This window comes from Bemisia tabaci, chromosome 6 (assembly GCF_918797505.1).
Source record: "Bemisia tabaci chromosome 6, PGI_BMITA_v3".
In the NCBI taxonomy this organism is placed as follows: domain Eukaryota; kingdom Metazoa; phylum Arthropoda; class Insecta; order Hemiptera; family Aleyrodidae; genus Bemisia; species Bemisia tabaci.
The window spans coordinates 25,401,424-25,415,612 of NC_092798.1; the positions used below are offsets into that span (position 1 = coordinate 25,401,424).

General features: G+C 34.5%; 1 protein-coding gene across 1 annotated transcript in view; it reads right to left on the bottom strand.

Annotated features, from left to right (window-relative positions):
- Positions 1-591: 591 nt before the first annotated feature.
- The window catches only part of PlexA (plexin A), a 167,971-nt gene continuing 154,373 nt past the window's right edge, over positions 592-14,189 (bottom strand). Inside the window, exons 24-26 of the mRNA XM_019059228.2 lie at positions 13,521-13,663; positions 12,428-12,573; positions 592-11,310 (exon numbers count right to left, since the gene is read on the bottom strand). Coding sequence (XP_018914773.1) covers positions 11,134-11,310; positions 12,428-12,573; positions 13,521-13,663 — 466 coding nt within the window. The 3' untranslated portion in view covers positions 592-11,133. The remainder of the gene's footprint in view (positions 11,311-12,427; positions 12,574-13,520; positions 13,664-14,189) is intronic.

Genomic DNA, 14,189 nt, shown 5'->3' on the forward strand with positions numbered 1-14,189 from the left:
TCTCAGGTAAGGGACCAGAGACAAAGAGAGACCTCTCCTAACCCATTGACGAGACACAAGGATAAATTTACTTCCGGGGGCTAAATTTTGTCGGCTCTTTCACAAGGAGGTGCCACATCTATCCATGAGTCCAAACTGTACCGCAGGTCTATCAGAGGCGCTAACCTGAACTAGATTGCGGTTGAGATTTGTTCTAAATATCTTTAAGTACGGTGGAAGGACCAACAAAATTCGGCCCCAGAGATTCAACATTTCCTTTCATGGGCAGAAATGAAGCGGCAACAGTCCGCTTATCATATTATTGGCTGATGAGCTTCAAGTGTCGCAAGATGCCAAACAAATTCACCTGACATCAGCTTGCCTGGTGTTCCAATTTCATAATATGTCATTCGGTGGAGAACAAAAAGCTGCGTTGACATGAAAATGATAAACTTCTAGAAGTAGAGGCCTCCATTGCCAAAATACCAGTGAGGGGTCTCTCTTTGTCTCCAATTTGGGCTCGTCGTGGATGAAGTATTTGCTTTGCAGCCAGACAGCTGAGGGCTATACGTACTTAAACCTTAAAAATGATGAATCAAAGAACTACAAGGATCCATTGATATAAATTTATTTGAATATCAAAATACCTACACACAAAGAATGGTCTAGACTCATTAACATTTATACAAACAGAAATAATAAAAATATATTTACATATTATAACACTTAAAGTAAACAGATACCACAAATGATTCACAATTTAATTTTTTCTAACTTTTATTTCTTCTGTTTCTTCCCTCTATTTTCCTATCTTCAAGTCAGCGGGAAGTGAAAGCTTGTTTCCAGATAACATGCGGTTTCAGTCTTTATCAAAAATAAAACAGGAGCCAAGAGATTTTCAAAAGCATTTATGTGCTCAGAAGCATGGTTCATAGCTTAATTCGACGGTAAAGCAGTGAGCGAAAAAGGAGGTGACCAGATTAAACTGTTACCAGCTGACTGTCTTATCCTCATACAGATAGGCTACCTTCATAGTAGTAAAAAAATGGGTGACATTCGCTTTCAAATCCAAGCAATAAAATAGACTTTGAAAAATCAGCATACTGAAGAACTTTAATTTCATAATTCATTTGTAGAAAATTTTTCTCCAGAACTAATGTGTCAGTTTCATTGACACTAGGAAATTTTAAGTATCAGGATGTGTAGATACTGAGCATTATCGATATTATAAGTATGTTGATTGTAAAGAAAGCACAGTGCTACTGGAGGTAATAGATTTCTGGACAAGCGAAGAGAATTTGGCACACAGATAAAAATTGATACAAAATCTAACATAATGAGAATGATCCATTTAAAGTATTGAGGTACGTACGGGACACCATTCGGTTGATACATGACCAGAAATTTAAAGAAAAGAAAAGAAAAAATTGTTGAATATTCCCAAAAATAATGGAATATGACAATGAGAAAGACCAACAAGAAGTGGGATCATTTGTAAGAGCAACGAGTAGTTACAAAATATTAAAGACAGGAGGAAAGGAAAGAGAAGCGGGATAGGTACGATCATTGACCCATGTAAAATTAATCTACCTAGTTGTTACTTTACGACAGAAAAAATTATTATTTGAACGGACAGAGAGAAGACAGACAGAACTAGATTCTCACTTCAGTGGCTAGTTGAGATGGATGAATGAGATCAAGAATTGGGTGACAATACATCAATACTCAAGGGCAAGTCACCGATGGAATCTGTAATGTATTCTACAAAATAAAGACGAAGGAAGAGGACTTCTTATCTTGCTTGCTTCAACAAGTTCCCTGCTATGAAGGCCACCATTGACCTCTACAAGAATGTGATGGTCATGCCAACGATTTGCCTAACTTGGAGAGGGTGGAATGAATCACCCACAAGCTCACCAATGAAATTCTACAGGTAAGTATAGATCTTTGAAAAAAGTGAATTTTTCTGCTGAAGTCATCAGAGACTTCCTAGTCAACCTGTTATTTGCGGCAAATGAAAAAGCAAAATTCAAGTTGACAGGAGACAAAACAGAAACGCAGGAGAGGTGAAACCTAAAAATCTTCACTCTTTTGAATGAAAACCTATACCTCCTTTCAAAAGAATTCCTCATCTACTGAGAATCTAGTTCCCTCAGTCGGTGCAGTCTATCCCCGTAAAATGCTCGATTTTCAACGGCGGACATCTTTAAAAGATTCACGCTGATTAAACTAATTCATATCAAAAATAAATTTTTGAACATTGTTGATATGTTGTTAAACAATACAAGAAAAAAATTGTCGCTTAAAAAATTGAACTTAAAAAGTAAGCATTTAGCTTGGTAGGGAAAAAATGCATTTCCCTCGCAATGATTGAACAAAATTTATTTAACAGTAAGTATTGACCGTCATGAGCAACGAGGCTATGAAAGGAAGCATGCCACACGCACAAAGCACTTAAACAATAAGACATTCTGAAGAGGAAGGGGCAAGTATAAAAACAATGATGCTTTCCTAACTGAGAATGAATACAAATCACTAGAGGAGGTGATTAAACGAAGGGGGGGGGGGGGGGGCACAGCGAGGATAAACAGAGTGACGATGATGGGTCCAAACTTATAAATCATGAATTTCTGCAAGACATTTCATATTAAACTGATAGTAGGTCTTCATTTAATCCCAAAATTTGAAGTACTCAAAAACCTTGATAGGTGTACCAAATGTCTTGGCCATCGAGAATATTAAAGATTCATTTCATAAGCATTTAAAATATTCTTACTAGAGATAAACGTTTTTGAGAAAAGGTGAGGGCTCACTCGTTAGTTAATTGACAATTCTTGAGTTTAGATCAATCCTCTCACATAGCAAGACATATGCACACAACTTAATTAGATTTTACTTAGATACTTGATGAGAAATCAAGGTAGGTATCCAGGTTGATACTTCATCTTTTGAGTGTGTTCCTTTGATTTTAATTTTTCATGAAGCCAAAAACGAACATAAGAAAATCAATAATCAAAGCATTTCGACGTTTGTCTCAGCCATATTTTCCGTTTTTTTGGGTGTCCGTTTTTTGAGTGAATACAAGTGAAAATCAGGAGTTCATGTGGTAGGGATTTGTTTAAAAATCTCACTTTGGAGAGTTAATTCGATAAAATAACTTTGGACGGTAGCTACATAATCGCACGTGAATCGGAATTGAAGAATTTAATTATTAAACAAATTTTAACAAATAAAACTGCTAGCTGTCCGTTGAGAGACAAAATCTTGCTTAGCACTGAAAAAATAGAAAAATAAAAAGAATCGAAGAAACAAAAACAAAGAAGAATGAGAAAGCTAAAAAAATACAAAAATTCAGTCTAGAAAATGAGTAAAAAAGTTGCTCCTCTGATAGATCGCAGCTTAAGGAGAACATGTAAAACGTGAGTAGTAGGATAATTACAAAGGATTATTTAAACATATACAAGCAATATCTATACATATTTACATACATGTACTAGTCTCCTGTAAAAACATACATTCATTTATACAAACCACATCAAGTGAGTCAGTTAAAAAGTATCAAGCCGGTCGATATGACATCAAAACGTGACTAAAATCAGTATAAAAATACAAAATACTCAATTTATTTAAAAGCTTAGACCAATGCTTACACTCAGAGCTGAGGCTAAAAATCACACGTAACATTTATTGTTGCAATTACAAGATAATTTGAATAAAACTATTATACAGATGAAAAAGGGTTCATGGCAAGAGAGAGTAACACCGGGATATTTGTGCAGTCTATAATATACTAGACATGCCTGTTAATCAGGGACTACTTTTAAAAATATGAAATAAAAAAGAGGAATTGGACTTAACAAAATTCAATAGGCACTACACTAAATCCTGCAAATATTTTCCTTTCTCACACTTAAACTGAATCATCCTAGTCGTGCAATCGATGTATACGTCAATATCACAAGATCACACAGCATTTCCATCAATGTTTAGCCGTCCCCTAAATGACGATTGGCTGGTTGTCAACACCTACTTTTTAGTTCATATCAACGAACATATTGGCTGATAAAACCAGGGTTTGAGGAAGGACTACACACACAATATCAAGAAATTTAGTTCGTGGCAAAATTTCGGATTGTTTGATGTGATGTTCCTTACGACCTCTTGAGTAAGATGAACTTTTCAAATCTGGCTTTCTATATGCCAGTCTCAAGGAAATAGGGTCTGAAAAGGGCGTTTCCCAGCAGTTATACAAGCTTCAAGAGTGGACAAATGTAGGCAATGGAGGAGTGAGTTCCTTTTTTCTTGTCTTGCCCTGCCTGAGGAGATAAGACAGCACGGCACGTTTAACTCAGCTCAAAGCAAAAGGCTGCTCATCTTCGACTCAGTGGCAGAGCCTCTTCTCCCTAAGATAATGCTTCTTAAATCAACAAAAAATGTACTTGTCACACCTGATTTTTTTTAGATGAGCACATAAAAAATTCAAGTTTAAAAGCTCATTTCACTCCGGAGACCGGATGGAACATCTTATAAAAAAATGTACAAATTAGCCAACGCTAAATTTCTTGATATTGTGTACGTAGTCCTTTATGAATAATTGTTCGAAACAAACTGCAGCTAGAGCTTCAGTAAAAATGAAAAAAAAAAGAAACTGAATTACTTTTGATTGAATATTCATAAAGCATTATTTGTTTCATTTAATATCACAGGATATATAAAAGTGCAAACGATCTATAAACGTTGAAATGATTATTTTTAGGGAAGGAAAACATTTTCCTGAACATGGAACCGTCATACTCTGAACGTCATCTTTAGTGACTGCTACCGATCTGAATTTTTCATATTTTAGCCTAGTTGCAAAATATTTTTTTACTTAATTTCTATCTTAACTAGCTGACGTATTGCATTTTCTTAGTCACCATCATTTAAATTACTATCACCTAAAATGCAATTAATAAAAAACACGATAATCAACGGAAATATTCACAGATATTAGAATGGAATGTAGATCAAACAATCACATGAGAGTTCGTAAAAAATCACCACTGAGTAATGATGGTGAGAATGAAAATGCTTTCAACCAGGCCATTGTAAAGCAGTGTAGAGAGAAAAATATTAGCAGGAGTTGTGTCTTGTAGTTTCCTCTCCTATTCGCACAGGTATAAAAATTTAGTTACAAAACTAACAGAGGAAGAATGTATCAGTCTAATCGAGTGTTGACAAAATTGCAGAATAAATTTGCAAGTGGTTACCAGCAAGCTCGACCATTGCTAGACTCAAGGAATGTATGTTTACCCAAGTTATAAATGCACATAATAGGTCGTATATACACATTAAAATTCACAAATTTTCGTTGTCCGCTCATAAGTAGCTCTACGGGTAGACACCAAATAAATATAGGGGAATAGTGCCTCTGTACAAGTTTCATGCAAACACAGCGAAACATTCAATAAATAATAAATTCAAAACAAAACAATATTTAAAATTAAACTCAAAAATATCAATAGAAATTGGAATTATATAACAAAAGAAACATAGAGTTCTCAATTAAAATATTTTATGGTTACTTATCAGCAGACATTAACATAAAATAGAAAAAAAGATGAATTAAAAAAGAATGGACTGACAGTAGAGTTACATTAATAAATAGGAACTTAAAATTTTTTCTGACCTAAGATAAAAAATTAATAAATAAATAAATAAAGGCTTTCTGGCACCGAAATTTCACCAGTAAAATTGAAAGGGAGTTTTTGGCGGAGTAAATCGAGCCAAGCTCATTCATGCTACTTTTCCTTGAAGCTACAAATGTGATAACGTGTGGAAAGAGATTATTTTAAATCAATTGTTTCTGTGATTTAACAATTTGTAAATTTGTTTGCAAAATCACCATTATCACAGCAAATCTTCGTATTATGAATAAAACTGTGGTAGGTTTAGCTTCCACTCAAAAATGAGGTGCTTTGTAACAAGAGACATTGGATTGTTTGAGTCAGCTCTTTGTCGGTTTCAAATTTATAAAAGGAAGGAGAATTCGTAAATTAGAGCAGCATTATCTAAACATGGGGCAGTGGCAAGGAATGTTTGCAGGGTCGTAATATAGTTTGTATTTCGTAAAATTTCATTAAAAACCCATACAGTTCATTAAAAAGTTCCAAAGATCATTTCCAAAGGGGGGGGGGGGACTATTAAAAATACGACGAATCAAAAGCTGACAGTCGAATTGGAAAATTTGGGACCTCAATCAAATCGAGGGCCAAAGATTCCGATCATGCTTTTTTCAATAATGAATAGAGATTCAAAAGTTACATAAATTTGTTCATTCTGAGTCCATCAGGTTGTTAAAATTGCTCTATTGAAATTAAAAACTGAAACGAAACAAAGAAACAAAAAGTAATAAATTCAGTTCCTAGTTATTAAAATATGTTAATCAAAGCAGAGTTGCAATATTGAACAGAGCATACTTAAAACCTCTACAATAATTTAGATATTATCTGTGCAATACAGCAACTCTTTTCAGAGTTTGCATTGGCGGGTAAAACATTTAGATAAAAGATTCAGATTATTAAAATATTTACACAATAAAAATATAAACTATTTACAACAATTTAGAGAGGCGTGAAAACAGGGGAAATAAGGACAGACTTTTGCAACAATGTCAGTAACTCGCTGTAGAGTAAAAAGGGGGAAAAAAGAAAGAACACCTAGGTCACGAAAACACATTTGCCTTCTTTAGGAATTTGCGATGAAAATAGAGCCACTTGAGAAATTAAAATTAAAATGTTCACTTAAATCAGAAATGATCCGAATTCAGACAAGCAATTTTTTAATGCTGTTTGGAAAAATTCTAAATTGAGGCAAAAACAACAGGATTTGTTTCCATCCTCTAATGAAACTGTAACAAGTTATTCTTAAAAGCCCCCATTGAAAGTCATATCATCAGTTGATAATTTAATATATGCTTTGTACATATATGTTGAAGAATGTTTCAAAGAAAATAAAATGCTACACTAGCATACTAATTGTTGAACATGTGTTTGGTGATCCCTAGATGCTGCCTTGACAGCCTGCGTAGACAACTTAAAATTCTGAAAGAGCAAAATTGGCTCCATATTTTTTTCAAAATCAAAGAATCATTTCAAGAGTTAGATGAAATGAGATTTGAAAGCACACTATTCGTACAAATTTCCACATCTATCCAACATTAATTTCCTTCACTTTCGCCAGTAACATGCTTCAAATATTTTAAAAATCCTAGCATTTTGGACATTTCCATGTTATTCTGAGCTGGAATTGAACAAATCCCATTTTTTTCTTCATTCATTCCATACAACTGGTCAAACACTGTGATAAGTACTGCACTTTCTCTTGAAATTTTGTAATACTTTTTATCTTACGGATTTTTTGACAGCGGTGCTTACGCGCGAAGTTGAGATGTTTTCCTATCTTCTTAAATTAGATTCTTGGTACTTCATGAGTAATGATATGAATCAGGGGGGAGGAAGAAAATTTCCCTGCTGAGGAGAGAGGGATCTGAGAAATTTGATCTAAATTTGTCTCATTGAAAAGCGTATCAAGATCTACAAAAATAAGGAAGAAAGGCCACTAAGATTTTCATCGCAATTCATTCCTACGGCAATTTGTTCATGGACTGTGCGACAACACCAAACACATAGAGGTTAAGTACATGAACAACAGAGTAATCTAAACACGCACAAATATTCATCCAAACATTTATTTTATTCCCATTAGAATTAACCAATATTTACTTTTTAATATTTGATTAATTTTCGATAAAAATGTTTGCACCGATCTCCACATCACAGAATTAAAAAACCCGTAGGCGTGCCTAAGACGAATTCTCGTTAACATCAGACTCAGTTCCACGGAGAGACTGCTCGTTGCGCAGCTAGATTTTTTCGGAGCAGAGAAATACAATGGGTTAAAAGTCAACTTTAAAGTCTCAGCACCCTGTATTTAGTCTGGCAGCGACTGGAAAGGCTTCAGAGTGTAAAGCGCCCAATTCAAGATGGCTGCTATGAGCTTTATGGGTCAACTTTGCCTAAGATACTCAGTGAATTTTATTAGAGAGTCTAAAACCTGTTAAAACTGTCTAGTTTTTGGTGAACATTCCAGATCATTATCAAAATCATGATACTGAGCAAAGATAAATGATACAAAAGTTTTCACGTTTCGCTTTTATACCACCATATTCCATATTGTCTAAGAAGAGATGAGTATTTTCGATAAATTTGATATACTAAACGAACCACTCATTTAAATTCCAGAAGCTTCCAGGCATTATGCTTTTTAAATAAAAAGGAAAACAGTCTGTTGATTTCTTTCATGATATGCCCATGCAATGCATAGATGACATGATCGAGCTTTAAAAGCAGCACTATTTTGGCAGGCTGATAGTTGAAATCGCATGTTCGTCAACAGGAAAAGAAAAAGACAAGGATGAAATGGAGCTATGCGATTGGTCCACTAAATTGCTCACTTCTTTAGCTAGACCTTAGAAGGACAGGATAATTGACAATTCAAGAGCACTCTCCTGGTGATCAACAGCAACTTGGTTTTCCAACCAAATAGAGGTATGTCACAAGAAGCAAAGCCCATTCGACCTATCACATAGCTACGTCTCACCTTCCTGTCCTGCCTCGGCTCATCAACGAACAAAAAATTTCAACTATCAGCCTTTCAGTTCTTTCTCGTTAATCAGAACTCTTGCTGTAAGAGACCTGAGGTTCAAGGAGCGAAACACTCACAAAATAACTTAATTGTAAGTAATTGATTAGAACTGCCGAACGGTAATTAATGACTACCGGGCAAACTTTACATCACAGTCCTCAAATGTTAACTTATTGTCTTCTATTAATTCAATGTACTCTGCACAATAAACTCTTGGGAGAGAATCAGAAAACTCAAGCATAAAACAAGAAAAATATTCACGGCAAGTATAAAAACAGACAAGAATACTGTAAAAAAACAATTGATTTGAGCTAAATAACTCCCTCTCAAAAATTTGTGCTCGGAAATAAATTTCCTAGCTAAGAGCAGAAAATACAGGAAGTACTGAAGGGACGATTGCTTTGAGATACTATTAAATAAACTTGAGCGATAAAATTTGCATGGGCTTAAAGTTCCAGTCAACTGTTAGCGCTTACTTCCAGATAAATGGAAAGATCATGACAAAAAAAGGCCGATAAATTACAAATATAAATTTAAAGGCTAACCTAGAAATATATAATTTTGGAAGTCTTTTAGTTTTTGGGAAAATTTTAAAATTCAGGAACATTTGCCTGATAGTGAAACAATTAATGAGGACGTTCAAAGCTAAACTTTCTGTATTCATTTCAATACTTCCGCATCTTAGTAATCGTTATCACTCATTTCTCAGTGGCACTTAACATACACTAATGAATGGTTCCATGACTTTTCCTTTTAAAGAAAACAAAACAAATTCTGAAAAAGAATCGTCAAAAAATTTGTCGTGATATTTGCGGTTGTTGGTGGAAAAAGTGAGTGTAATAAAAGATAGATACAGAAACAATGAAATGCAGTTGACAGGTTTTGCTTTCAACGTCCTCAAGCATCGAAGAATAAAAAAGTAGAAAAAGTTCTATCACTAGATTTTTTCGATATAATCACATGATAGAAATGATTGTGTTGGGAATTTTCGCTTAATTTCAAAATACTGAGAGAAAAATTATCAAAATTGGAATACACGTTAAATGTTAATCTGATTCTCATCCAACTGAAGAGCATTTCATTGTTTAACTGAATTTAATGAGGTAAGCTCTTCATTATCATTATTTTATGACAAAATTAAGTCTAAAATGAAATACATTCAAGACTTAGATCTCATGTTGTGAGTTCTTACCGTGAAAAATAATCGCTTAGCAGTAACATTTAAAAACCTTGGCTACTTAGCAGCTTGTAAGAAATATAAGACACATACCTTGTGTATAGGACAATGTTGTAAACATACTTTCCAGAAGAATTAAATTCCTTGTTGTGGGTGGAGATATCTCCAAAATTAACTACCTCGAACCTGGGTTATAGTCGACATCATCAAATTAGAGAAATAAAATCAAGATTAAAATCTACTAAGGGCAACCAAATCTTTGTGTCTCTCAATGTGTGCGTTAGCTAGAGCTCAAAAAATGTCATTCAAGGGTTGCATTTGGTGAGATTTGAACAGTTGCCATGAACAGATTTTAATCTTAACTTCCCTAATCTATTTTTGTCCAGCAAGTATAATGGGAGTATAAAATGCTAATTATAGAACAGAAAACTTGGCTTTCTCGCTAAACCAAAAATACGAGAGCTGAAAAATATTATTCACCGATGGATTTTAGGATAATTTATGAAGCCATTCATAATATGTTCGCAAGTCAAAAACGTAAAATTAAGGAACATTCAAACTGAAAATTATCTTGCAAGCAAATTATTAAGAAAAACGAAATTTTAAATTTGGTATTCATTATTTTGCAATTTTTCTCTTTTGAAAAAAAAAAAGGACTATACGGTGAGAGGCCTATAACAGACCATCTTCATGCTCCACTTACCTTGATGGTAAGGTACTTTGAATAAGTAAACCTTAAAAGTACTAAAGACAGGGCTCTCTTGTTGAGAAGTTTTGGATCAGAAAAAATAATTAAGTTTTCATTTAGTGTAAAAATATTTTTTTGAAAGCCTCATTTTGGTATGTGAGTTCGATTCTTATCTTTTTTGACCAGCAAGCTAACTTCCTTATTTTCAATATAATTATTAGAATTTTCCTTTTGATGATCTGGAGTGTAATGAGAATTGCTTTCTGAATTTTGAGAAAAATTTTAAGAAAATAATAAAAAAAAACACAGGAAAACTCAGTTATCTTGCATTATCCTAAAACTGAGAGATGAATAAATTTTCCCCAAACTTAGACAGATGGACACAGAATTTGTATAAACCTAAGCAACGCAACGTGGCATGAGAGACAAAACTACTGCACAAGACAACTACTGAGGCACTTCGGGGAGAAATCCTTTGTCTTCCTTGACAGCATAGCACAGCACAATACGACACAATTATTGAGCAAAGTACTCGTACATCGAGCAATTAATCGATTATCGTAAAAAAGGGCAGCGAGGTAGGCATCGCCTGGGTAGGACCGCATCAAAGGTTCGACTCTGCTTGCATTACTTTCTCTACTTGTTCTAGTTTGTACGCTAGGCGCTGTTTCTGTGAGAATTCGTCTTCTTCCAGGGTCACGGTTAGCTGTTCTTTGTACTTCATAGCATATGAATAGAGCTCATGTAAAGCACAATTAGTGTTAAACTCAGAAGAGTGCGCCTACAAGAAAAAAGAAAATCAATAAACATTAGTTCCATTGTTGGTTCTCTCCAGGATACGTTAGACACTCTCAACCCTACAGCCTTTCATTGAATTATGTGTGCTTCATCACAACAGTGAATCATGTCAATTGCCAAAGTGCTAAACACATACCTCCGTTTGCAACATTGCAGACTTCCTGTCAAACTTTATTTTTCTATGGAAAAATATAATTTCTTGAAAACTGCCTTGAATTTTCAGCTCTGTTAGCAGAATTTACTGCATAAATTTCAAGAATACTGTTCACTCGTTTCTCTTGGGAAAAATAGAGTGAATTGGCAATTTAGAAACAATGCGATGAAAATACGTAGACTCCTACCTTTGCCATTGGTAAAACTTGCAGTAAAAACTTTGTTATATTATTTGTTGAAACAACTGTTGTCTATCTTCCAAATTAAATCAGTTTCCTGTATGCTTGATACAAAATTATGGCAAATGAAGTAAGAATAGAATTGATCATACGAAGGTGGGAATTTTTCTTTGATGATTGTTTTTTGATTCTCATATCACTTTGAACAGGGCAATATTTTGAATGAAAGACATTAAATTACTCATGAGTTCAAAATTTGGTATCCTGAAACATCCTAAAATCCTTTACTTTTAAGAGAAAGTTTCAATTTTCTTCACGGAGTAGGAAGGGCATAAAAATATTGGACGTATTTATGCTAAAAGGAGCTGGAGACAAGTGGGAAAGCTGGGATGCATGGGGTGTGCTGATAAAAGCTGCATAAGAAACAATTTGAAAGTGGGCGAGGATTCCATTTAGACAAATGGAAAAGTGGGATTCGACATTAAATCAAAAGGAACAAAGTGCCAAAATATGCAACTCGTGAGCTGTGGGCATGTGACAAGAGCATTGTGGACAGGGCTCATGAGTTAAAGAGGGATTCCACCCCTGTGTGGGTCAATGCTGACATCACTAGCGCTTTATAATTACCATTCATTCTTACGGCCCTCAACTAACAAGCACTCTCATTCTTTCCCACCTATCTCTGCTTCCTTTTAGCATGAATATGTCCAATTACCAAAATTCTGAACACATTATTATCCAAAGAAATAGTCGGAAAAATTCACTTACTCTAGATTCTTCAGCCAACATTGCATTCATATCTTGGTCTGAAATAGGCTGCATCATTTTGATATCATGATAATACCTCTCTACCCAATCTTTATACACAGGTATATCTTTAGCATATAACAATTTGGAACTAGGTGAATCTTTGCCTGTTAAAACATAAAAAACCAAAATGAAAGTACATACATAATAATTAAATCAATGGACAGCGTTATACATGAACTGTTTGTTGCAAACAGTTCATGGGTATTCAGCATAAATTGATACGACTACGCATGATAAATTAACTTCAGTGGGAAAACCCTAGAGGCAAAATTATACATCTGTGATAGAGATCTGCCTGATCCACTTTTGGGACAGACATTCTCCATTAATACTGAAAATTTTGGTCCTATCAAATGCAAAATTGGCTATATGCATGTCTTCCCGTAACATTTACTGTGGCAGTCACTGCGGTATAGAGATAAAACATTCTCCATCTTGGCGCTTTGGCTCAGCTGTTGCTCATTCACACTTGGAGCAACACAGGACGGGCAATGAATAATTCTCAATGAAAAGGCTTGACCTAATTTGACGTGTAGCGTGTACTAAGATTAAATGGCGTGTTAAAACCATTGTGGTGCGTGATGTGATTCATGTACATAGATTCTGATTATCTTTTTGAGTGAGAATTCAAATTATTCATAACCAGTGCAGGATAAAAACTTAGGTGCCTTGATTAGAAGTTATTTTCAGTAATTTAGCATTTCGCAAATTGTTGTCTAAAATAAATTTTGAAGAGGAAAGATAAATCAAAATGCTTGAATTTGTACCTTATCACGTCGAAATGTTAATCAATAAAGATGCTGAATGAAGGACAACCCTTGGATATTTACAAATTGAATTCAAAATTATGAGATTTTCCACAATCAAGAAGACCTTATGTGGCTCCAGAATTATAAGAATCTGCCCCAATAATTCATCGAAAAAACCATGTCTGGTTTCAGCCAGGATCAAAAAACGACCATCCGGGTCTAGTATCACAGTAACTATATACTTTTCAGTCAAGATAAACACTAATTCATAAAATAATACAGTAAAATCAATTCTAACTTACCAAGCCTATGATCTGATGTTGAACAGGAATCCATGAATGTCTGAGCTACGACTGATAAACATGAATCTACTATATTTGATTTATGGATATCAAATACAAAATTTGGATTCTTAATTAAATTCACCCAGAAACGCAATGGTAAACTGAAAAAGAAAAAAGAAGACAAGTTGAGAAAATGTTTATTAACTCTTGGCCTCAGCAGAATTTCATGCAACAGTTCATCTATCAACTTCCAAAAATCAAACAATGGGCCAGTTGAGCTTTGGAGGGTTTGACGTGCAAGTGGTTGATTCCCACAGTTATCGGGCCAAGGAAAACGATGCCTTTTATAAAATCGCACAAAAAGTTTTCTCCATAGAGAAATAACACTTCCTCTTAGGGGGTCCTTAAAAACATGTTTGAACTGAATCATCTATTACCACAATCTAAATGCGAATTTACACATCATGAACAAGAAAATGGCAGCAAAGACGACAACCTATTAGCAACACGCTGCATCCTTAACATTTTGTTATCTTGTTCAAGGTTAAGTTAGATCTGCGGAAATGTGATAACACGACCTTAAATTGCCCTGTGCAAGGATGCTGACATTTTTTCACAGTTGGTTTGGTATTAAAAACGCACTAATAAAGCTAGGCACGGTCTGGAAGAAATGAATCGTCTAAATTG